Source organism: Crinia signifera, chromosome 1 (genome assembly GCF_055691185.1).
Source record: "Crinia signifera chromosome 1, ASM5569118v1, whole genome shotgun sequence".
Lineage (NCBI taxonomy): Eukaryota > Metazoa > Chordata > Amphibia > Anura > Myobatrachidae > Crinia > Crinia signifera.
In genome coordinates, this window is record NC_139217.1 from 465,139,517 (window position 1) to 465,166,104 (window position 26,588).

Genomic DNA, 26,588 nt, shown 5'->3' on the forward strand with positions numbered 1-26,588 from the left:
CCGCGACCCCCCCTCCCGAAAATCGCGGGCACCCATCCCCCCACCTGCGACCCCCCCTCCCGAAATTCGCGGGCACCCCTCCCCCCACCCGCGACCCCCCCTCCTGAAAATCGTGGGCACCCCCCCCCCCATGTGGGGGGTGCCATGCCACCTTCAGCAGGGGCTGTACGCTGAGTACAGAAGTACTCACTGTGGATGTCTGGCCAGGGAGGAAGGAGCTGGCAGGAGGACTAGGAGAGTACACATGAGCCACTGCAGCAAACTTAAAGGCATCCTGGGTCACAGTCAGTGTGCTGGGGTGGAGGGGGTGGTGTTCAGCCGTGGGGCGGGGTTTGGGTGGTATTTGGCCAGACATGGGGAGTGGTGGGAGAGTAGGGGACAGGAGCTTTGTTTAGGACATAGGATGTGTAGAACTTGTAATGCAGGTTCTGCATTGTGGATAACGGTGGATGGGCCTGTCAATCACCCGTGGAACCCCGCCCACCATTACCTACACTGCTTTTGAGTGACGGATCTGGCTAAATATATAAGACATACCTCCCAACAGTCCCGATTTTATCGGGACAGTCCCGATTGTCAGGGCCTGTCCCGCTGTCCCACCCGCGGCCAGCAGTGTCCCGCGGTGAGGGGGGGCTGTTGGGAGTCCCCCCTGTCAGCTGCTAAGCAGCGGGGAATAAACGCTGTGCGCATGCACACAGCGTCTATTCCTGCAGCCAGGGGGCTGGGGGCATGGCTAGAGGCTCACAGAGCCTCTGGGTCATGCCCCCATAGCGGCAAAATGGGGGCGTGACCTCGCGGAAGAGCCGCGAGTATAGGCCACGCCCCCAAATTAGGCGTCCTGCCTGCTGTAGTTCCAAAGTTGGGAGGTATGTATAAGAGATTACTAATACAGCCTGTAGCCACCAAATATAGCTCCTCTGCTAATTCAGTAGTATTTCCAAATATAGAAAACCCCATCAATGATTTGAATCCGTACTATGTAAGCGTCATAGAAGAGACACTTGCGGCTACTCTCAGGCCCTCTGTCTGTTGTGTCTAGTAGGAAGTTACTGGCAACCTCCTCTGTATCCTCTGATACAGCCTCACGGCTTCTGGCAAGTTGTTACAGTTTTTATAGTGGCACACAGGGGCTGTACAAGGCCGCCTTATCTGTGTCACAGCTGCCGCTCACTCCCATAATGCACATGGTAAAGGGAGATAGCAAAGTACTATCACAAAAATAAACCCCCCAAAAAAATAAAAAATAAAAAAATAATTTAGTTTTTTTTTTTTAAGTTGTTGTTGTTGTACCCCTAGAACATGGGCTGTGGGACCCATGGAAATGCCAATACATGTATATCATCCAAGTACAATTCTTGTGTAGCTTACAGGACACTTATAACAGCTTGTGTGCATCCTAACAGTGGCCTGGGTGGGAATAAGGACACACACCAGGTACTGTACATGGCTTAGGAAGCTAGTTTAACTCCATTTTTGACACTAGCCTCTTTCCAGTAGTATTCCCCCCAGGGTATGATGACACTCACCGGTCGGTGGCAGCGTGCGCTCTCACTTCACTGCGACGTTATCACAGAACTTCAGAGCTCCAGAGATTTGGGAACCTGCAGAGTAAAGTGTTCTCTCCTTGTTCTCTCCTCTGCTGCTCAGACTTACCATTAATTGCTTCCTTCTCTTCAGGTGGTGGTTCAGGGTGACTATCAGCTCAGAAGGAAAGGTGGGACAGAGAGATACTTATACGCTTTTCAGACAGATTGGTCTGTAAATCCCGCTCATTTTGCCGGTCCTAAGCCCTGCACATCGTTTTCTATTCCATCCCGATTCAATCGCAGTGAACACATTTGATTTATACTATATAGTACAGATCTATAGTCGCTCATCGAGATCGAATGCAGCTGAAAACCGTTTGGTTTGGATTCGATTTCAATTCTATTTTGACTATATAAGCAAAATCGAATAGAGAGTTAGTCAAAATTGAACTGTGTGTACGGGGCTTTAGTCTGACTCCCCCTTTCACACAGAAAAGCAAATTACCGGGTTCAACATTTGTACCCGGTAATTTGCTGATTAACATGGATATTTTTTCTGTGTAAAAAGGGTCAACACCCAAGAAAATGATGGGCGGACACGTACAATACCTTTCCAGAGTCCCACCTTGGGCGCTGCAGTTGCACCGCCATTTGCGATGTGTAAGGGGTATATAAGGAAACATGTGGAGAGATGGGGCAGGATGGTGAGACCAATTTTTTTTTCTAAGATTTTCAGGAGGGCCGGTCTTTGTGTAGTTTCCATAGTAACAAACCCGGCCCACAAGTTCATCCATGACCCTGCTCCACCAAGTTACTGACCCTCAAGGTGGCCATACACACGCAGATTTATCTTCAGATCTGTCTGGTTGGAACAAAAACATGGTTATGGATCAGAACATTTGCTTGGAAATGCTGGAAAACTGACAAACTGTCACTCATCCGTAACCAGTGCTATTTTTCTGCAGGCTCCAGCAGGAACTGAGGCCCTTATTCTAGTTCACTCTTTCTGACAAAATCCTTCTTAGATGGACAAAACCATGTGCACTGCAGGTGGGGCAGATGTAACTTGTGCAGAGAGAATTAGATTTAGGTGGGGTTTTACTTCAAAGTGAGATCTATATTGCAGTGTAAAAATAAAGCAGTCAGTAATTACCCTGCACAGAAACAAAATAACCCACCCAAATCTAACTCTCTCTGCACATTTTACATCTGCCCCCCTGCAGTGCACATGGTTTTGTCCATCTAAGAAGGATTTTGTCAGAAAGAGTGAACTAGAATAAGGCCCTCTGTTCCTGCTGGAGCCTGCTGAAAAATAGCACTGTCCGTAACCATGTTTTTGTTCCAACCAGTCAGATCCGAAGATAAATCTTACTAGTGTATGGGCACCTTTAGAGGAGTGGGCGGGGCTCTCAGGCAGTGGGACCCACCAGGAATTTCCCTTGTTGGACAGGCCCAGTCTGTGAATTATATATACCGCCATCTGCTGGTGACTGATGGTAATACATTTCAACAAATAAATAGTCCACTTCCATATATTGCCGATACGTTTGTTGTAATGACCTTTATATATTGTGTAAATCATCCTGGATTGCGCACCCTTCGGCTGTAAGTGAACATTCCTAGCACCTAGCAACAATGCAGTCTGCATAGTAAATTTACTAAGATGGGAGATTGTAGATGGGAAGTTGCTATGGGCATACAGATACAGATTCTGGGGCAAATTTACTAAGATGTGGATTCTACTTCACATGTGCTGTTGCTATGGGCAACCAATCAGATCCTGTCTAGTAGATTCTGATTGGCTGCCTATAGCAACATCCCATCTGAGATAGAACTCCCATCTTAGTAAAGGGGTGTACACACGCTTCCATTTTGACAGGTTTTTGATTCGATTTTGCTTATAGAAGGAAAATCGAAATCGAATGGTTTTTAAGATGCTTTGGATCTGCATTCGATTCGATACACGCTCCCGTTTTCTCTATATATCGAAAAGAAAAATAGACTGTGCCGGCCAGGAAATATCGAATTAGATCCGGTAAATCAAATGTGTACAATGTACCTTGAATGTAAATGGAATTCGATATCGAATGCAAAAGTGCAGATTGAATGTGAAATCGAATGTGAAAGGCCAAATCGAAAGGGGGTGGAGTTGGGGAAATCAAAAGCAAATCAAATTGAAATTAAGGTAAGGGGGCATGGCCTATTCCCACGAGGTCACGCCCCCCATTTTTGACGCGATGGGGGCATGGATAGCGGCTCTGTGAGCTGTTGGCTGTGTCCCCAGTCCCTCAGGCTGGAGGAATAGATGCATGTGCACAGTGTCTATTCATGGGTGACAGGGGGGAGTCCCAACTACACCCCCCCCCCCCCCCCGCCGTGGGACACTGTCATGGGACCAAGGAACGTCCCCAAAAAACTGGACCTTCCCGCGGAAAGCGGGACAGTTGGAAGGTATGATAAATAAACCTGACACGGATCCCTCCCAGCATTGCCGCAGCCACTACAGTCTCTACACATGTGTCACCAACTCGGAAGTCCAGGCAGCAACAGAGATCGCAAAGGGCAACGCTGCCCTTTGTGTGGCTCATCGCATATATCAGTACATATCACATATATCAGTACACATAGGCGCTGATTTATGTTTTTGCTGGTGGGTGCTCAAGCCAAAAATATAGGGGAGTGGCTTCATGGGAAAGGGGCGTGGCCACAAAATAATACTGATTTATATTACGCAGCACAGTTGTCTCCAATATTCAAATTATGGCAACAGTGCCAAATACATAAATGCCCCCACAGTGCCAAATACATAAATGCCCACACAGTGCAGGTACAAAAATCCCCCCCACAGTGCCAAATACATAAATGCCCCCACAGTGCCAAATACATAAATGCCCCCACAGTGCCAAATACATAAATGCCCACACAGTGCAGGTACAAAAATCCCCCCCACAGTGCCAAATACATAAATGCCCCCACAGTGCAGGTGCCCACACAGTACCTGTGCCAGCGATGAAGGAGAGGGAGTGCAGCGGGACACGGGCGGATGGGCCGCTGCTGAGCGGGTGGGTGCTCATCAATTTCTGTGGGTGCTCGGGCCCTCAAGCATCCACAGAATCGGCACCTATGTCAATACATATGCGATGAGCATCATGTTGATGGGCTGTGTGATGTACCGCCGCTGCTTCGTATACCCCACCCATAGGATGAAAGGTTTACAGTAGGAAGTGTGTGTGTGTGTGTGTGTGGGGGGGGGGCGGTGCATGTGCAAATGTGTGCAAGCCCTTTAACTGACAACTTATCCTTCTACAGGTCATCCAATAGACACACTCAATATACCAAGATCAGTTGTTATGACAATTTAGCTGTAGCGTTTGATAATGTGGACATAGTCAACTGCAGATTACAGGTTTCATTTCTGGGACCACCCACGCTTAGATCAACTTCCTCAATGGAAATGTAAAAAACACCACAGCACAGGGTGTGGCAGGGACGGCATACTTCCACATGAAGGTATTGTGGTGGACCCGGTCCAGGTTTTAGAGCAGTAGCAGCAGCAGGAAAACTGATGTGATCTAGGTAGGGCTGATTAGCAGCACTTGTGCTCTCCTGATATAAGTGTTTCCAGGGCAGAGGGTCAGAGCTCCTGATGGTGGAAAAGCTGCCCAGGTGATACCTGGAGGTTTGGGCTACGGTAAGGACCACTGGAACATACTGAGGAGTTTGTACTATGCGGTGACACCTGTATGCTGCAATGCTGGAACCCCGCTTGCCTATGCTGTTTACCTGGTATGCTGTTTACCTGCTACAAAATAAAGAACAAGTCATCATCTTATCCAGTCATAGGCGAATCTAGAATTATGGTAATGGGTGGTCCCAGATCTAGACACAGCAGTAGGGGGACCTTTGCGCGGCAAAAAGGGGGCGTGGCCTCACAAAAAGGGGTGTGGTATTACACTTTACAGCATACACAGTAATGCCTATTACACATAAAGCCACACGCCGTAATGCCAATTACACATAAGGCAACACACCATAATGCCCATTACACATTGTGCCACACATCATGATGCCCATTACATACTATATAACAAACCAAAATGCCCATTACATATTTGCCACATAAGTGCTGCTTACCTACATGCTCATTGCTAGGGGGTTCTTGCTTGATGAATTGCTAGTACCCATTACACATGATGCCGCACACCATAGTACCCATTACACATGATGCCGCGCACCACAGTACCCATTACACATGATGCTGCACACATAATGCTCCTTACACATGATGCTGCACACATAATGCCCCTTACACATTAATCCACACATTATGCATAATGCCCCCACATACCGCCACTTGTAGCTTCCCTTTAGCAATGCCCCCAAAAGTGCCACTTACTGTAAATTTTTATATGAGCCTTTGCTGCTGCTGCAGGGAGAGATGGAGAGCGGTGCAGCTGCTTCTATGTGGAGAGGAGCGCAGAGCACGCTCCCACTCCCCTCCTGGTGTCCCCTCTAGCCGAATGGACATTTGAAATATTGTGCGCGCTGTTGTTGTGCATGACGTCGGGGGAACACGCCGGGCGCGAGCACCACATGATTAAAGGGGGGGCGGGCTGAGGTGAAAGCGGGGTGAAGAATTGGAGCGGAAGCTGCAGGGGTGACAGTCATTGACAGCTGGGCAGAGAGCAGGGGGCTGCCCAGCTGTATTCAGAGCACTGCAGGTCACGGCTGTTTGAAATAATACCCCTTTCACAACAGAAAATGCAGAGATTTACCCGGGAATATGGTCCCAGGATCATGCAGGGACATACCCAGGCTGACCCCTTATACACCAGCCTAGTCCCTGCATTTTGTGGTGTGAGGGGGAGAGACAACCACTCCCCACTCCCTACCCCCCTTAAACCATCCAGCTATAACTTCGGAATCAACTGACCCATTTACATGAGACCAGTATCATATTGAAGAACTTTTGAGTGGGCTTCGAATGATTTTGGTCCCGTGAAACTGGGCTGTTTGGTTCCAGAGAAATCTGCCCTCAAAGAACATAAACAGTCATGAAATTACATTTAAGAAATGAAAAAAAAAAAAAAAATGGTTTAACCTCAATATCCCTGAAACCAATTAACCCATATGGATCCATCCTTGTATCAGATTGAAGGCCCAGAAATTTGGGTTTGACTGAGATCAACCTCGAGCTTCAGTGATGCATACCTCCCAACTGTCACGATTACAGCGGGACAGTCCCGATTTTCGGGTCCTGTCCCGCTGTCCCACCCGCGGCAGGCATTGTCCCGCTGCGGGGGGTGGCAGTTGGGAGACCCCCCAATCTAATAGAATAGACGCTGTGCGCATGCACACAGCGTCTATTCTCGTATGAAAATGAGGTTGCGGCTTATGCTAAGCCGCGCCCTCATTTGCATACGCCCCGCCCCTTTTCGGGCGCTCGTGCGGCTTCGCCGCGCGAGTGTCCCTATTTCCCCAACACAGAAGTTGGGAGGTATGGTGATGCCGAAGGGGGAACTGGCAGCCGTTGAACTGGGTGGGGGTAGAAATTAGCGGGTCCCATGTTTTCCTATAGGGAAAATGTTCCAGCTTTGCCTGGCAGTATCTCTGGTTCCCAGGGGGCTAGAGACACGCGGCTGGGCTCGTTGGAAAGCCCCATCCCTCAGCTACAAAATGAGCTAATGGGTGGTCCTGTGCACCCCCGGACCACCCCCTAGATTCGCCTATGTATCCAGTGTATGTGATTCCTTGTCACAAGGGGTATTCCCAGAGCTGCTGGGTTTTGCTACTCAGTTAGGGGACAGAATTGCTTCTGTAGAAGTCACTGCATCTTTATTCTTGTACCTCCAGAGCGCCCTGATTAGTGTTCAAAGAGTCGCCAGTTCTCCAGAATCCGGTCACACACATTCCCTGCCGGGGTTCTTGCTTGCTCCCTGAGAAAGTGTCACCAAAGTCTTTACCTCTTTCTATATAACCTAATGTTCCCTCATAAATACATCATCTTTTATTTACATAAAACCAACAGCACAAGGTAGTTTCTGCCATAAACTTTTATAGGAAATGCCTGGGATTAGGTCCAGTGTCAAGGAGAATTTTTCTCCAGACATTAATGTAGCCACCTACCCACCATTGTGTCTTGTGTTTGTCTACCACACCTTATCTTTTACTTTCTTACATCTAAACGAGATAAACTAGATGCATTTGAACTTTAGAACTGTAAATATGTTAACGAGTAACCTATATGATTTTTGAACAACAAACTGGAGATGATTCTGATATAGCAGACCATCGCAATGATAAAAAGGCAAAAAAACATATAAGTCGCTGCTAATCACACAGCGAAAGGTGTGCGAAATTATTTTATATACCAACAAAGAGAACACTACATTTTTTAAGTATTCCACAGAGGAATCTGCTACATTGCAGGAGCTCAAACCTCTTGGGGAAGCAGCAGAACCAGTTTGGAGTACTGTAGGTCGGTCTTCTACATGCTGGGTGAAGTCTTCTACTGCAGCTTCACTCCGAATGAATCCCAGGCTTCTTTGGCTTGATATATGCGACTGTACGGTGGATGCCCAGGTCTGGACTGTATGGTGGATGCCCAAGCTCCTGGAGGCGTTCTTGGGCAAGAAAATATATCACTTTCCTGGACTTGGGCAGGAGCATTGTTGTGTTGGAGAAGGTCGCCACTAGTGCATTCTTGGGCAGTGTCTGGAAATGGCTTTAGCACTTGTGGAGACATTAATTGGCATACCAACCCTAAGTGATGGTGTGCTGGTGAATGAGTGGTATGGTAGCTACATGACCTCATGACCAGTCTTAGCCACAAAAACAGTCACTGTCTTTTTTGCCCCATGTCGCAATTTCTTTGGTGGCACTACTTCAATGGGGGTCCACTAGGCCAACTGTAGTTTGGTCTTAGGGTAGAAGGTGTAGATCCAGGATCCATCACCACTGATAATATCCCAGACAGATTTTGAGCGACGGACACCAAATCTGTGTAGCTTATTGTGCCACAAAGTCAATTGAGTCTCATTCTGCCCTTGGGTCAGCTGATGGGGACTTCATCGTGAAGAAACTACGCTCAGGCCAAGATTTTCCTGGTGTTTCAAGCTGGATGAGTTGCCTAATTCATTCTCTAACTGAGCCATCGCTCCTGATCTTCTACGGACCATATCTCATGCAGAAATTCTCCAAACCACCCAAACACAGTGTTTCAGGATGGTGCCTCCTCCCCCAAATCATCTCTTAGTCAGCCAGTACTCTCCTGCTGTCGCAGATCAATCTTGTATACATAGAAAACATTGGTTCTCTATTGGCCTCTGTTGAAACCCATATATAAGAAGTGACCATGCTATATATAAGAGATGCTTACATACGGTTCTGTTCCTTGTCAGAGCTTTAGTCAGAAATGAACAACCACAGAGTTAGATTGTGTCTACTCTACCTACGCACTGCACATCTGGAAACGTATTGCAAACCACTGGTATATGTCACTTCCCTTTGAAACATTCAGTCAGTCCTGTCACCAAGGGCCAGATGTACTAAGCCTTGAATGGTGATAAAGTGGAGAGTGACAAAGTACCAGCCAAACACCTCCTTACTTTGATGTTACATGATGTTATTAGCTGGTTGGTTGATAGTTTATCTCTCCACTTTATCACTTTTAACGGCTTAGTACATCTCGCCTCAAATGTTACTCTTTAGTATTTTGCTCCATTTATGATATGAAGGAGAGAGATGATAATTCCAGATGATTATTCCCATAAAACAAACAAACAAACATATACATAAATATGAGGCCGATTCAGGCTCGTTTGTTTGGGTCTGAATTCAGCCCCGCTTTTGATGGAGAGGGTCTGCTCATGTTCGCTGGGCTGTGAATATACTTAGCGCACAGGTCTGAATCAGGCCCATGGTGCATTAGGTCAAACAAGATAAAAGTTCTTTTAACTGTATAAAAATGTGGTCAACAACCTTGTAGGTTATAACAGGATAAACGATAAATCCCATATACAACATACACTACAGTGTTGTACATGAAACTGTACTGTGTCCAGCTCGTGGAAGGACCAGAAGGAAGCTTGAATTGGGAAGTTCTGGATTATTTCCTGGTGTCCTTCAGACTGATTGCAGTCACATACTGTGCAGGTTACTTTCGCATAACCGGTCAGGAAACCAAAAGCATCCCAATTGAGATATGCACAGGTAGGTACAGGCAAGAATGCCATGTATCCAACGCTTTGAGACGCCTGGAGCCCTCCGTGATTATTACATTGTCATTGTTAATTTGCAAAAAAAAACAACGATATAGCAGCGCACAATTTTGATAATAAATGAAAAACAATTTTACAGTAGATTGGATGATCTTTAACCAAAATTTTAATAACACATAGTATGATTTAAAATAATGCGCATATAGCATAAAAAAGTTATAAAACAATAGAAGTGAACCCCAATAATATACTTAATGCCATACTATTGGGGTTGGTTCAAACTTCAATCTGGTATAGATGGGCAAAATAGGGGTGTCCAAACACCTCTCTAACGTGTTTCGCCACTCTGGGTGGCTTTATCAAAGGTGGGTCACACACCCGTGTTTCGCCACTCTGGGTGGCTTTATCAAAGGTGGGTCACACACCCGTGTTTCGCCACTCTGGGTGGCTTTATCAAAGATGGGTCACACACCCGTTTTTCGCCACTCTGGGTGGCTTTATCAAAGGTAGGTGACCCACCTTTGATAAAGCCACCCAGAGTGGCGAAACACGTTAGAGAGCTGTTTGGACACCCCCATTTTCTACAAAGAGAACTTTGTACCACCCTTTGTACCACCCTAATTGCATCTACTACAGCAATTCTCTGCAGAAGTCCCCACACCCACAGTTTTGTGGACTGGACATACCACCAATCCTACGGCTATCGGTAATTTGTGCCATCTTGGACCGACCGTACGGTGGACTGTTGGAGGACTCACATACCCTATTAAGGGTGGTAACTATCTCTACTAAGATCATCTATTCCCAGGGGAATAATAAAAACGGACTCTCCGGTGGCACTAAGCATATTATTGGGGTGCTCTTCTATTGTTTTATTACTTTTTTATGCTACTGTATATGCGCATTATTTTAAATCATATTGTGTGTTATTAAAATTTTGGTTAAAGATCATCCAATCTAAAATAGTTTTTCATTTATTCTCAAAATTGTGCGCTGCTATACCATTTTTTGTTGTTGCAATTTTTCTACGGGACTAACGATCCCCACTATCAACCAGCTGCAGGTGATTCCACTCCTGGTGAACGCCACCCAGCTCTGTCCCTCAGGGTCAGTTCCAGTTGTATATTTATTGTCATTGTTAATATTGTTTTCTTAGCATTAGGCCATGTGTGTGTGTGTGAGAGGTTTAGGCACTAGTTGAGAGTTAGCGTTGATGTTGGGGGGGGTTAAGGTTAGGCTGCGGGAGGAAAGAATTAGGGTTACTGTGTGGCATAATGGGAATTGTGGGCAATGCTCTGTAATGTTATGTCAATAAGTGGCACTACTGTCTGGCATAATTTGGGTTTGCGTGGCATAATTTGATAAAAGGCAGACTACTGCGTGGTGTATAGCGGATAAGGGCAGCTACCGTGTGGCATAATGTGAATAATGTGCATTAATGGGTGCCATAATGTAAATTGAGGGCACTATTGTGCGGCGTGTGTCCAAACAGCTTCCTGACATGTTTCACCGCTCTGGGTGGCTTTATCAATGGTGGGTCACCCACCTTTGATAAAGCCACCCAGAGTGGCGAAACACGTTAGAGAGCTGTTTGGACACCCCCATTTTCTACAAAGAGAACTTTGTACCACCCTTTGTACCACCCTAATTGCATCTACTACAGCAATTCTCTGCAGAAGTCCCCACACCCACAGTTTTGTGGACTGGACATACCACCAATCCTACGGCTATCGGTAATTTGTGCCATCTTGGACCGACCGTACGGTGGACTGTTGGAGGACTCACATACCCTATTAAGGGTGGTAACTATCTCTACTAAGATCATCTATTCCCAGGGGAATAATAAAAACGGACTCTCCGGTGGCACTAAGCATATTATTGGGGTGCTCTTCTATTGTTTTATTACTTTTTTATGCTACTGTATATGCGCATTATTTTAAATCATATTGTGTGTTATTAAAATTTTGGTTAAAGATCATCCAATCTAAAATAGTTTTTCATTTATTCTCAAAATTGTGCACTGCTATACCATTTTTTGTTGTTGCAATTTTTCTACGGGACTAACGATCCCCACTATCAACCAGCTGCAGGTGATTCCACTCCTGGTGAGCGCCCCCCAGCTCTGTCCCTCAGGGTCAGTTCCAGTTGTATATTTATTGTCATTGTTAATATTGTTTTCTTAGCATTAGGCCATGTGTGTGTGTGTGAGATGTTTAGGCACTAGTTGAGAGTTAGCGTTGATGTTGGGGGGGGGGGGGGGGTTAAGGTTAGGCTGCGGGAGGAAAGAATTAGGGTTACTGTGTGGCATAATGGGAATTGTGGGCAATGCTCTGTAATGTTATGTCAATAAGTGGCACTACTGTCTGGCATAATTTGGGTTTGCGTGGCATAATTTGATAAAAGGCAGACTACTGCGTGGTGTATAGCGGATAAGGGCAGCTACCGTGTGGCATAATGTGAATAATGTGCATTAATGGGTGCCATAATGTAAATTGAGGGCACTATTGTGCGGCGTGTGTCCAAACAGCTTCCTGACATGTTTCACCGCTCAGGGTGGCTTTATCAATGGTGGGTCACCTACCATTGATAAAGCCACCCAGAGTGGTGAAACGCAGGTGGGCGACCCACCTTTGATAAAGCCACCCAGAGTGGCGAAACACGGGTGTGTGACCCACCTTTGATAAAGCCACCCAGAGTGGACACCCCTATTTTGCCCATCTATACCGGATTGAAGTCTGAACCAACCCCAATGTTTGGCATAATGTGAATTGGGGTCATTATATTACCTATACTGTAACACTGATTATATTAATGTTATATTACTGATGTGGACAACGATGTGTACAAAATTAGGCATTCAAAATTTAAACATGATCCCTCGAATAAACAATTCCTAGCATGAACATAGCATTGGATCACCATCACTACCATAGTTAGCGATGTTTACAGCTTCGGCAATCTAAACAATGGTTAATCAAATTGGCTGCAATATCTGTGCTGACGAGGCCAGTATATCTGCAGCGGAATATGCAGGCACTAGCCTCGGCACTGCCAGCAAAGGGGTTTATATGCAGAGCTGTAACTAGACCTATTAGTGCCCTGTGCCTGAAAGAGAATTGGTTCCCCTCCACTCGGGACATAAGGCACGAGCCCTTGTGATGAAGGGGCATGCCAAAACTGATCCCAGAGAAATGCCATGTTATGATGCCTTTTCCCACAATAAAGAATCACAATTCCCTTTATTATAAATCAATGTATTGCCATACCCAGGATTCAAACCTATACCCTGTTGCATTCTAGTTAAACACACCACTCACTGAAATTTTTTGATCCTGCATAAGAAGTGAGCAGATAGATGTAGTGTGCAGCCACATAGCCAATCCCCTGCAGCCGCACACTACATAGATCTGCTCAGCTACAATGCTAAGAATTGTTTTGATGAAGTACAGAGTGCACCCACAGAAATGCTGGGCATATGCAGGTGTGTCAATGCCTACTTGGGGCAAATTCACCCATCTCCACCCAAAATAAAAGTCAGTCTAGTGGTGAGTGACCTTCGAATGATTTTTCTCCTGTGCGGCCGCATGTGAGCGGATGTGTATTGCGAACGACTCTGTTCGCATGCAAGGGTGGGTGTTCGCTTGGCGGAGGGCGTGCATTTGGTGGGGCGCCGTTCACGTGTTTACTAGGCAGCGAATAGACGCTGACTAGCGAATCTGAATCAGGCCCAATGTGAGAAGTTGAACTATAAAAACTGTCAATACATAATAAATTATGAGACCCAGTGGTGGTTTTTACCTATATCCCATAGGCAGCCCCCCCTAGGTAAAATCCCCCACTGTGTGAAGCCAGATGCAGTCAGTGGGACTACTCTGGCTTCACTGGGATTGGCAGTGACTTCCTATTGGAAGTCAGACCTGCCAGTCACTCAAGGCAGTCCCATTGGGAGCATAGGCGAATCTAAGGGGTGGTCCAGGGGTGCACCGGACCACCAGCCTCTTAAAATTTAACGAAATGACAGCCGGGCAGAGAGAGCTGTGTGCTGCCCGGCTGTTTAGTCTAAGTAATTGCTCATTGCCAAGGGGTATGTCTCACGCCGCTGGACGCACCTAATTGAAATATATGACAGCCGGGCAGAGAGCGCTGTGCGCTGCCCTGTTGTAGTCTAAGCAGCGGCATCGATATTTTCAGTTTTCCCTTTGGACCGCCGGCAGCCAATCAGGAGCGGCATTGGTGGTATTGGTAGTCGCTCCTGATTGGCTGCGGACCCCAACAAGCAATTCCCTCCCTCCTTGGCAATGAGAAATTCCCTCCCCCCTTGGCAATGAGCAATTTCACTCCCTCTCGGCAACAAACATGTATTCCCCCATGGGATCGAGCACGAAACCCCCTTGGCATCGAGCATGAAGCCGCCTTGGCATAGAGCAAGAACCCCCTTGCAATGAGCACGTAGGTAAGCGGCACTTACTGTATGTGTCAAATATGTAATACGTTTTGTTACATAGTATGTAATGGGCATCATGATGTGTGGCACAAAGTGTAATGGGCATTATGGTGTGTGGCCTTATGGGTAATTGGCATTACGGCATGTTTATTTATGTGTAATGGGTATTACGGAGTTGGCTAAAATGTGTAATGGGCGTTACGGTGTGTGTGGTCTAAAGTGTAACACCACGCCCCATTTTGTGATGCCATGCCTCCGTCCCATGAGGCCACGCCCCCTCTTCGGTGCACGGCTTAGGCCCCCCCTACTTAGATATTTGGATTTGGGACCACCCACTGCCATAACTCTAGATTTGCCTATGATTGGGAGGTGTTCCCTCCCTCAAGGATGCCTCTGCGGGGCTGCCCCAAAACCTGGTTCTGTGCATGGGCCATACCGCGGACGATACTGCTTATGCACCGGCCCTGGGACGTCAATACAATTCTACGGGATTGCTCCTGAAGCAGCCCCATAGAGGCTGGGGCCACGGTATGCACAGTACCAAAGAGGCTACCCTGCATGCGCTGGTCCCATGATGGTGATCAGGACAAAAAGATGGAGGAGGCGGGGACCTGCGGGGACCAGCAGTGGCGGCATTGGAGGGGGGGGGGGGGCGTCATCTTGGCAGCTCCTCTCCTCCGACGAGGTAAGAGCCGCCATAACTAAAGGCATTTTCTTTTTTTAGCTTTACAAATACAATATCCAGACTGCCGGAGCGAAGTCACAGGGCAAGTAAAGGGTAAGGACCCTTTTTTCCCAGCCATAAACATCCTATTCCCAGACGGCTTTCCAGAGGTGCAGACATATCGGAAAAAGAGCAATAACATTATCACTAAGCAGTAACTCATTTTATTGCTGTTATTTGACTTTAATGCTGTTTTTATTGTTTTATTGTTTTATTGCTCGCTGACACAAGCTACAGTAACGTGTTATTACAACTAACACACGTGTGCTCTAGCACACACCAGCGTAAGCCTTGAATACAATTTATAGACCACATAAAGATTCTCTTTACATATAGTTAACTTTCACTTTCTGAACAGATCTAAATCATCTGTTTGGTTGCTACGGGTTACAGAAAATCTGTGCAAATGACCATTTAGGTGTGTCATGCTTACTAACCCTTTAACTCTTTGAGTGCCAAGTGAATTTGTCAAAATTGGTGTGAAAGTTGCAGCGCACATATTTTTTAGTCATCATAATGACCTGTAATGTTTCATTATATAGGAAATATAAACTCTTTTTACACAACAATTTCATTTGAATTTATATAACTAATGTGAATGACGCTGGCATTTTTAGCAGATATTCAGTGGCGCACGCAGGGGTCTAAGGGCCCTATACTGAAAGCTGAGGGTCCCCTCTTTCAATGGGTAGAAGAATTTTAAAAATCGGCCCTTGGGAACCGGAGATATCTGACTTCAAAGCAGTGGTCCCCATCCAAGCCTGTTAATTGCTCTTCCCAGTCAGATATTTCAGGTTCTGTCTTAGAGTTTCTGAGGGTAAATTCCAAAAGCTGGGACTCTCCCCCTTTGATGAACACTAGTAGCTTGTCTCTACTGTTCCCAGAACCAGAGATATCAGCCTTCCAGCAGCTGGTTACTGATCCAGCTCCACACACCTGGTATGTACAGATGGAGCGGGACTTATCTATCATGGGGATGGCGATGGCGACGCCAGCCGCCATCCCCTGCCCCGCGCCATCTGTATGCCGGAAGGGGACGCGCACGCACGAGGTGCGCACGCGTCCCCTTCCGACGGTGCTGCCGGCGGTCGCCCGGTGTCTACACCGGGTCCCTGCACCCCCCCGCATCCCCCTGAAGCCCCCCGCAGCCCCCTGAAGCGGGAGGCGGACAGGATTGCGTCCGCCTCGCCGCCCCGCCGACCGGATACTGAGACGCGCGTGCGTGGGGGACGCACGCGCGTCTCAGTCAGATGGAGCGCCGTGTTGCTGGCGGATCGCCAGCAACAATAAGACCCGCTACATCTGTAGTTTTATATACTCATTGGCAGTTTGCTCTGCCTGCTGAACTCTGATCCCCTAGTCCCCAATACCATTTGGTAGGTGGGATTCTCTAGTTTTTAATTCCATTAAAACCTAAGAAATCTATTTCCGGGAACTGGAGATATCTGGAGTCAAGCAAGCTGTCCTCCCACCAGAAAATTATGAATAATAAGCCCACTCCACTATACACCCCTCCTCTGCATATTAAACATCCTCTACCACCCTGGAAGTTATGTATCAGGGCCCCTTCATTCAGCCCAATGCCCCCTTCTCCCACCATCTGTGCAGTAAAGGGGTAATTAGTGGAAATTACTGATCCAGGCCCTACATGCTGGGTCACCTACTGTAAGTGTCCATCTACGTGCTTTGCTCAGCCCCTCTGGAAACCCCCTTCTGAAAATCCTGCGTTTGCCCCTGATATTTTACGCATCTCTCACAGAGGGCCTTATTCTAGTTCACTCTTTCTGTCAAAATCCTTCTTAGATGGACAAAACCATGTGCACTGCAGGGGGGGCAGATGTAAAATGTGCAGAGAGAATTAGATTTGGGTGAGTTATTTTGTTTCTGTGCAGGGTAAATACTGGCTGCTTTATTTTTACACTGCAATATAGATCTCACTTTGAAGTAAAACCCCACCCAAATCTAATTCTCTCTGCACATGTTACATCTACCCCACCTGCAGTGCACATGGTTTTGTCCATCTAAGAAGGATTTTGTCAGAAAGAGTGAACTAGAATAACCCCCAGAGAGGGTTAAAGAAGGAACTTGAACCGATGAACATGGCAGTTGGTCTAAGCATTTAAACCATGATAAAATGATGTGTGCAAAATGTCTTGTACTGGATCACTGAAAGCAGGATCTTATTTGGATCTGATCCTCACAGAGCACTGTGAGTTGAGTCCTGCAACTATTGCCATTATTATCCTAGTTGCCCGGAGGCAAGATGAATGTCGGTGCCCCCCTCCCCACGCCTGATTTAAAGCTGACTTATTGTTATGAATATATATATATATAATTATATATATATATATATATATACATTAACGCACACACATATATACATTCATATGTACACACACACGCGCACACATAAATATACCCAGAAAAGGGGGTGTGGCCATTCAAAAGGGTGTGTGTCCTTAAGTGTAATGTACCACACCATATACCCCTCATACACCACAATAATAGAATCCCTTATACTATCTAGTAATAGTGCCTTTTATACATTATGCCACATGGAATGAACCCCAATTCACATTGTGCCACAGGGAATGAGTAAAAATTCACATTATGCCCTACAAAATGAGCCAAAATTCAACATTATGTCACACAGAATGAGCCAAAAGTCACATTATGCCACACGGAATGACGCAAAATTCAGGGATAGAGAGTGACAGCATGGACGTAGTGACAGAGAGAGGGACAGCAGGGTTATAGGGATAGAAGGGACAGAGAGAGTGATGACAGAGAGAGTGACGACAGACAGAGTGAGACAGGGACATACAAGTGGGAGAGAGAAAGGCAGCAGGGTAAGATTACTTTACCTTAGGCTGTGATCGGCAGAGGAGGAGATTGTGGTCGGCTGATCGGCTGTGTGGTGGAGGCTGTGGTCAGGACAGAGAGAATGACAGCAGGGTCAGAGAGAGTGACAGCATGAACAGTGACAGCAGGGACCGAGAGAGCGACAGCAGGAACATAGTGACAGGGAGAGGGAGGGCAAGGAGAGGTACAACAGGGACATGGAGAGGGACAGCAGGGACACAGAGAGAGTGGCAGCAGGGACAGGAAGAGGGACAGCAGGGACAGAGAGAGGGACAGCAGAGACCTAGACAGGGACAGAACGGACATAGTGACAGGGAGGGCAAGGAGAGGGACAGCAGAGACAGAGATAGGGACAGCAGAGACATAGGGCCTTATTCTGATCGGTGCGGATATTCCCGCATGCGGACGGACCGCCGATGTTGATCGTCTGCGCATGTGCAGGCGATTTCGCCGCACGGATTCTTTATACGCCGCACAGGGGGCGTAGAGGGGCGTGAGGGGCTACTTAGCCTCATTACCCTATGCATACGCCCCGCGTTTCATGGGCGTTCCCATGCAAACACGGGGCGTATGCATGGTAATGAGGCCGTGACGCGTGGGTACGGGGCGGGCATCTGACATCGCCGGATGTCAGCTGCCCGCCCCCATACATGATTTCACACGGACAAGTGTCCGTGTGGTCTTGTGTTGCGGGACCTGGTGGAGCGTGCGGCCCTGCATTCGATGTTCGGCGACCATCGAATGCAGGGGCTGCTCCCAAGACGGAGGAGGCGTATCCCCGTCCAATTTCATGCGGATCGCCACATATCCGCGTACGGACGGCAGGTGGCGATCCGTATGGAAGGCGGGGATTCGCCTGCACGGTTGCGGCCGCATATTCTGATCGGGCCGCACCGATCAGAATAAGGCCCATAGTGACAGGGTGAAGGGACAGCAGGGAGAAAAATGACAAAGGCAGGGAGAAGGACAGGGAGAGTGACAGCAGGGACATAGGGAGAGGATTCGAAGGGACGCAGGGAGAGAGACAGCAGAGGAAGGGAAGGCAGTGGCAGGAAGAGGAATGGAAGAGGCAGGGAGTGGGATGCAGGAAGAGGGACGGCAGGGGCAGGAAGAGGCAGGGGCAGGAATACAGGGGCAGGGAGAAGGACAACAGGGCAGAGTGACAGCAGGAACTGATAGTGACAGCAGGGCCATAGGGCCATCAGGGACAGCAGGGATAAATTTACAACAGGGGAAGGTGTTAATACAGCTGCAGAATCCAGGGCAGGAAGATGGAGGAGAGCCAGGCCTTCCAACATGCACCCGGCGGGGACCACAGTGGTGGTAAGAGGAGGTCTATCCAACCTACAGGGATCCAGCTGTGGGTGGGGGGAGGAGAGCTGGGCCTGCCCATGTGGCGGGGACCACATTGGCAGCGAGTGGATGGCCATCCATGTCGACACCATGCTTGGACGCCATGCTTCGGGGATGGTGCCACGCTGAACTCTGCACTATTTTATTCTCCCACCATAGTGGATTGTAGGGCATGAAATCCTGACTGTCGGACGTTTCGTTTGAGTGCCAAGAAAAATGGATGGCGTGGATGTTAAAACGCTGGTAGTGATAGTGAAAACGGAGCGTGCTTAAGCCTGCTTGGGGAAGGGAGTAAGATCTCTGCTGCAGAACCGGCTGAATAAGTCCTAGCCTACATATAAAGCGGCTGCTTTATATGTAGTCTAGGACTTATTCAGCTGCAGCGGCTGCTTTATATGTAGTCTAGGACTTATTCAGCTGCAGCGGCTGCTTTATATGTAGTCTAGGACTTATTCAGCTGCAGCGGCTGCTTTATATGTAGTCTAGGACTTATTCAGCTGCAACGGCTGCTTTATATGTAGTATATTACTTATTCAGCTACAGCGGCTGCTTTATATGTAGTCTAGGACTTATTCAGCTGCAGCGGCTGCTTTATATGTAGTCTAGGACTTATTCAGCTGCAGCGGCTGCTTTATATGTAGTCTAGGACTTATTCAGCTGCAGCGGCTGCTTTATATGTAGTCTAGGACTTATTCAGCTGCAGCGGCTGCTTTATATGTAGTCTAGGACTTATTCAGCTGCAGCGGCTGCTTTATTTGTAGTCTAGGACTTATTCAGCTGCAGCGGCTGCTTTATATGTAGTCTAGGACTTATTCAGCTGCAGCGGCTGCTTTATATGTAGTCTAGGACTTATTCAGCTGCAGCGGCTGATTTATATGTAGTCTAGGACTTATTCAGCTGCAGCGGCTGCTTTATATGTAGTCTAGGACTTATTCAGCTGCAGCGGCTGCTTTATATGTAGTCTAGGACTTATTCAGCCGCTTAGAGATTCTGCTAAGGACCCTTGGAGAACTCCGTCAATGGTGAGTGAAATATGAATGGATTTGGACATATATTCGCTGTGGATGCGCATCCGTACACACCCATGTGCAAACCGAGCTCACACATTCGCAAGGCAGGATTATACTGCAGCGGGGTGGAGGCAAAAGTGATCGTCGTCCGGCCAAATTCAGTCTGAATCAGCCCCTTTCTTAATAATGAAACACACTTTAACCCTTTGAGTGCCAAACATCTCTGCGAGAGAGCGCCGGCGTCGCTCCCATTCGTTATATAAATTCAAATAAAAAATGTTGTGTAAAAAAAGCTCATATTTCCTATATAAGGTAACATTACTATTACGATGAATACAAATGTTTGCTTGGCAATTTTTACACCAATTTGGACAAATTCACTTGGCGCTCAAAGGGTTAACAATAAGGGGTACATTTTCTAGCGCTTCTAAAATTGAAAAGTGGTGTTGTCCCTAGCAACCAGTCAGGTACTGTCTAATCCTTTCTCTATTGCAGGGGTCTTCAACCTTTAAGACAGCGTGGGCCACCTAAAAAAATCCAGTGAAGCCCGAGGGCCACTATACTCTACCCCCCCCCCCCATATATAATTTGATATTGAATAAATTGCACGCGCCGTAGGCGCGCTCCCAAAAAAGGGGTGTGGCCTAATTATAACGAGTGTGAACTAGCAGGAAAACAATTACCTGACACCTCTTTTGCAACCTGCATGACCAGACATTGGTTACCGCAGGAATGGTCGTTGTCCTCACACGCTTAAGTTGACTGAAGGCTGCACAGTGACATATAAACATGAAGGCCCACACAGTGACCTAGTACGCCTCACAGATCGAACCCAAACAATGAAAGGCTACTTAAATCAATATACACTGTTACACTGTTTATCCATAATACACATTACACATTATGCCGCACACCGTGATGCCCATTACACATTAATCCACACAAAAATTATGCCCATTGCACATTATGCCCCAAACTGATGCCCATTATGCCACAGACCATAATGCCAGCAGTACTCCTGCTTATACATATGATGCCCCAGCAGTGCCCCTCACCTAATGCCCCAGCAGTGCCCCTCACACACAATGCCCCAGCAGTGCCCCTCACAATGCCCCAGCAGTGCCCCTCACACACAATGCCCCAGCAGTGCCCCTCACACACAATGCCCCAGCAGTGCCCCTCACACACAATGCCCCAGAAGTGCCCCTCACACACAATGCCCCAGCAGTGCCCCTCACACACAATGCCCCAGCAGTGCCCCTCACACACAATGCCCCCAGTAATGCCCCACACACAATGCCCCCAGTAATGCCTGCAGCATTGCCAGGTCCCCTGCTCCCGCCAGCTGTACCTCCTCATCCTGCAGCTTTGCCGGGTCACCTGCTTCCACCATCCATGCCTCCTCCTGCAGTTTCGCCGGGTCCCCTCCAGCAGCTGTGCCTCCTCCTCCTGCAGTTCCAGCACCGGGTCCCCTGCTCCCGCCAGCTGCGTCTCCTCCTCCCGCAGCTTCGCCGGGTCCCAACTCCCCAGCTCGTGACCAGACGTGCCTCCTCCTCCCTCAGCCGCGCTGGATCCACTCTTCTGCCCTGCCTGCAGCCAATGGAAATCGGGTAGGCGGCACCCGGGGGGACTCCATTACGCTGCCTCCCTCGGCAGCGTTTTCTTTTACTTAAAAAAATCCTGTGCATGGCGGGCTGGCGGGCAGTGGGCCACTGAGATCAGCTCCGCGGGCCACTCGTGGCCCGCGGGCCATGGGTTGAAGACCCCTGCTCTATTGCATCCTAGAAAATGATTGACAGAATCTGATTTACCATGTAGCATACAAATAATATAAAATGCCTTGTTCTGCATTCCCCAAAATCCATCCAACAATATGTAACATTGTGTTATATATATATATATATATATATATATATATATATATATATATATATATATAACAGTAATTGCTGCCTAACTTTACTTCAACTCTGTGGACAGTACAGGATGGAAATAGAATGTCACAAAACAACTTAAATCATATAGCATATTCAAAATTCTACAGCTGTCTAAAACCATTATTCATGGTCTATATACAGTAATACAATACAGAGATACAGAGGACATAGAAATACAATAATCCTCCTCATACTGCAGGTGGTACAGTCTTACCTGGGGCACCAGTGTGGTAGGAATGTCTGCACTTCTCATGAGCTCTGAGCTGTGGAACGTCAGTGGAGACTTTTATTACTGCATTAGAGTCCACTGTCCCACCCTTTTCTGGGGTCTGTTTACAATCCCAGCAGATCCTTCCTCTAATGAGGGTCTGGAAAATCACCAAAACCTCCAAATAGCAAATCACCCATCGCTCCTTCGCCGGGTATCTGACAGCTGTAGATCACATTGTTTTATAACGGTAACCGGAATGAGCCCCTAACGCAGCCAGCAGCAATGCAAGAATGGTGAACCTGGTGTCTTATATAATAGACTAGGTTAGGGTCTGCTGTCTATCTATACATAATACATATATGTACAGCACCTCTCTTATCCTGCACAGATTTGTAATACAGCTTTACTGCTCCTCCTAGAGTTTCAAATTCAATTCCTCACTCAATCACTCAGCCATATGTCCGTAGTCCAAAGTTAGTTTATTGTTCCATGAAGAAAGTTTATGTCAGTAAACTTAAACAGAAGAGGTCATGTATATGGGTGAGTGATTACTATACTATAGTATGTATAGTATGTATACCTGTACATCCCTTTAGACCCTAAGGGAGAACATTAAATAAGATTATACTTCTATTTTGAAAGGGATGTTGCTGTGAGCAACCAATCAGATCAAAACTATACCTTTCTCTGCGTCTCATCCTGAGCTGCTTTGGCAAACATTTAAAGATAAGCGAAGCCGCCACAAGTATTATTAACACCCCGAAAAAAGTCCTAAGGGATGAAACGCGTTGGGTGGTTCTGAGAATCTGGATACAAACTGGACTCTAACAAGGTTCACCCCACTACAGACGTACAAATTGTATCCTCTCTGGATGTATTATGTGTGTCTGATGTGATATCAAGTAAATACAGCTGATGGTATATCATCTCTTGAGTATCTACAGTATCTGAACACATTCGGGTATTCCATTAAGAAAAGTTTACCAAATCATTGGTTTCAGATAAGGGGTGGGGTGGGGGGCAGATGTACATTTAAGATAAAATGGAGAGTGAAAAGGACCTAGGAATCCAAATGAATACATTTAAAATAAGGTTGGGCAAACATATATATATATATATATATATATATATATATATATATACAGTTTTCCAAAACGGCACTCAAAAAACGTAGGTAACAACAGTGGTGCAGGGTCCAATGTAGATTAATAGAAGTAGCACTTACCCAACCTTGCAGTAGGAAAGAAGACAGACCAGCACTCATTTTTAGGTAGAACAAAGAAAAATGGATTGAAGAATATTTGCAACATAGCAAACATCTTATAGAACATCAAACTGACCCGACAGGCTATTTCCACTGGATTCAAACCAGTTTTCTTCAGGGGTGACCAACCCCTGGTTGGAATCCAGTGGAAACAGCCTGTCGGGTCTGTTTGATGTTCTATAAGATGTTTGCTATGTTAAAAATATTCTTCAATCCATTTTTCTTTGTTCTACCTAAAAACGAGTGCTGGTCTGTCTTCTTTCCTACTGCAAGGTTGGGTAAGTGCTACTTCTATTAATCTACATTGGACCCTGCACCACTGATGTTACCTACGTTTTTTGAGTGCCGTTTTGGAAAACTATATATATATATATATATATATATATATATATATATATACATTCAGGGGTAAAACAGATAAACATAACTTAGCCCAAAGTTGAACCAATGTAAATACAGTCATTCAAATAATTCAAATGGGGATATCACATCTAGACCACACCCTCCAACAGGTGCTGCAAAAGGTTGGATTTAAAGGACAAACTGTACATCTTTTTTTATCCTCCACTAATACAGTAGGTTACTATGTTACTATTTTATACGCCCCTGATGAAGTATTGGCAAGCGATGAAACACATTGGGATTTCTCTCACCGTTCCTCTATAATGAGAAATAGGGAGAAGGAATTTTGTCAGTAAAACGGATACTGTTCCTTACGCATATGATTTTATGTGGACTTTTAAGTAAATATGTTTAACTGGAACTTAAACATTTATTCGCAACTTGCGCGCAGGACAGATATCATTCGATAGTCACCGACCATCGATTTTCACATAAATGCTTATGCTTATGCGCAGCAGCAAAACATCGCTCCCTTGTGCGAACACGCAGGGGACGGTACAGTCTAGAATCACCTCCACAATGTGTTTTAACAATGTGCTTATGATCCATTGTGCGAATCAGCTGCCACATACAATCGATCGCCAGCGGAGTGGGAGTGTCCTGGATTCTGCCAGCCAAATGAGGCCAGTCGTGTGATCCATCGGTTACAGTATTTCACTTATATTTCCAGACAAGACCATGGGGGTAAATGTAACAGGGTCTGAGTTGCAGAAGGTGCAGGATTTTGGGTGAGAACTTTTGTATTTTTAAAGCGGCAAAACCATTTGCAGGAAGTCTTAAATCTCCATCATCTAGGACGGGATGCAGTCAAAATCCCGACGGACAAAATAACGACAGGGTCAAAATCCCGAATGGGTCATAATACCGACAAGGAAAAATCCCGACAAGGTCAAAATCACGACATTTAAAATCCCGACAAGGACAAAATCCCGACATTTAAAATCCCGACAAGGTCAAAATACCGACATATAGAATGTACAGGTGAAACTCAACATGACTTTCGGTCGACAGGTCGCGAGGTCGATATGGGTTTTTTCACAGTTTTTTGACCCGACATGCCCCACCATCCACTAGGGCGTGGTGGGAGAATAAAATAGTGGGCCGAGCACAGCAAGGCACAATGCCCAAAGCACTGCGAGCGAAGAGAGCGATGCGAGGGGCTGCAGTTCACTTCCAACTGTGTCTATGTCTACTGTGTCGACATTCGGGTATAAAAACAGTGAAAAAACCCATGTCGACCTCGCGACCTGTCGACCGAAAGTCATGTTGAGTTTCACCTGTACATTCTATATGTCGGTATTTTGACCTTGTCGGGATTTTAAATGTCGGGATTTTGTCCTTGTCGGGATGTTAAATGTCTGGATTTTGACCTTGTCGGGATTTGGACCTTGTCGGTATTATGACCCATTCGGGATTTTGACCCTGTCGGGATTTTGACCGTTGGGATTTCATACCGAATCCTCTAGGATTATTACATGTACCCCTATGTGTTTCTAAAGCAAAGTTCAATGTGTTTCAAGCATTTACTAATCTTTCCCTAATCTATTTATATTACATTGTTATTTATTCATAACATGGGCTGTTTCATCCTTTGTAGAACACATGTTCTGTTCTGTTACTTTGCATTGATGTCATATCATCCGAACTCACCACTTCTAAGCGATAACATCGGTTTACAGAGATATTTGCAGGAGATTATACATCAACATCACTCGTCTGTTATATATTGATAAAATCACTTGTTATAAGGTAAAACATCTCCCCTATTTTACCATCCACTGTGACATAAAAGACTGAACTCCAGTAACTTTCCAAAACTTTCAGAGCACTGAAGCATGTGTCAGTCTAGCGGCGATAATCTCCTTGGCATCTGTCCACCTGCGTGCCCGCAAGAAACATTGTAAACAATAGTTCATCAATAAAAAGTATATTCAATGAAAAACATGGGTTTTATCCACTTACTAATGCAGGGTGCGTAGTGTTTTCTCCTTAGGAGCCTTTTCACGATCCGCACAGCGATGCAGAACCCCACAGCTCTGCCAAGTGTTCCTGAAACATGATGTTCTGCAGCGTTTGGTCACATGAAAGACTTTTCCTACCAAATCTCTAACAATACCCTGTTGTGTCAGGGAGAGGTAAGAGGTGATGCTCTGCAGGGCACCCAGCACCTCCACTGGCTGCGGAAATTTCTGTCCAGAATCTGAGTGGGAAATTTACTAAGTTGTGAGTTCTATTGCGGATGTTGCTATGGGCAACCAATCCGTATCTATGTATTTATTTAGCACCTTCTAGAAGATAATAGATAGTGGGGGTTATTCTGGTTGGTTGGCGCAGATGTGCAGGGCCAGCGCCACAACTAGGCAGCCTTAGGCATTTGCCTAGGACGCCGGCCACTGGAGGGCGGCAATTTGGAGCAGGTCCCCCCACCCCGGATGGAGGTGAGTGGTGGCAGCGTCCGCAACACCCCCCTCTCCCTGGACCCGTTCCCCTCTCTTCCTGTGGACTTGTTCCCCTCCCCACCCCTGGTGGCACTGGCCGCATCCCCCGTCACCCCCCGCCCCTGACAACCCCCCCGTGGAACAACGCGGCAGCATCCCGGAACCCACCTGTGTGGACCGGCCAAATACCCAGCACCC

General features: G+C 46.7%; 2 protein-coding genes across 8 annotated transcripts in view; both read right to left on the reverse strand.

Moving 5' to 3' along the window:
- The window catches only part of LOC146023302 (urea transporter 2-like), a 61,611-nt gene extending 59,983 nt beyond the window's left edge, over nucleotides 1-1,628 (reverse strand). The window contains exon 1 of the mRNA XM_083155355.1: nucleotides 1,527-1,628. The gene's annotated coding sequence lies outside the window, so the exon portion shown is untranslated. The remainder of the gene's footprint in view (nucleotides 1-1,526) is intronic.
- The window catches only part of LOC146023205 (urea transporter 2-like), a 45,494-nt gene extending 19,482 nt beyond the window's left edge, over nucleotides 1-26,012 (reverse strand). The window contains exons 1-2 of one of the 7 annotated variants that reach the window (XM_083155342.1): nucleotides 22,290-22,343; nucleotides 17,778-17,837 (exon numbers count right to left, since the gene is read on the reverse strand). In XM_083155342.1, the coding sequence (XP_083011468.1) occupies nucleotides 17,778-17,837; nucleotides 22,290-22,328 (99 nt within the window). In that variant the 5' untranslated portion in view covers nucleotides 22,329-22,343. Of the gene's footprint in view, nucleotides 1-190; nucleotides 251-1,526; nucleotides 1,629-1,653; nucleotides 1,796-17,777; nucleotides 17,838-21,489; nucleotides 21,547-22,289; nucleotides 22,438-25,914 lie in introns of those variants that run through there. The other 6 variants (XM_083155350.1, XM_083155346.1, XM_083155345.1 and 3 more) reach the window with 6 other exon arrangements.
- Nucleotides 26,013-26,588: the final 576 nt, after the last annotated feature.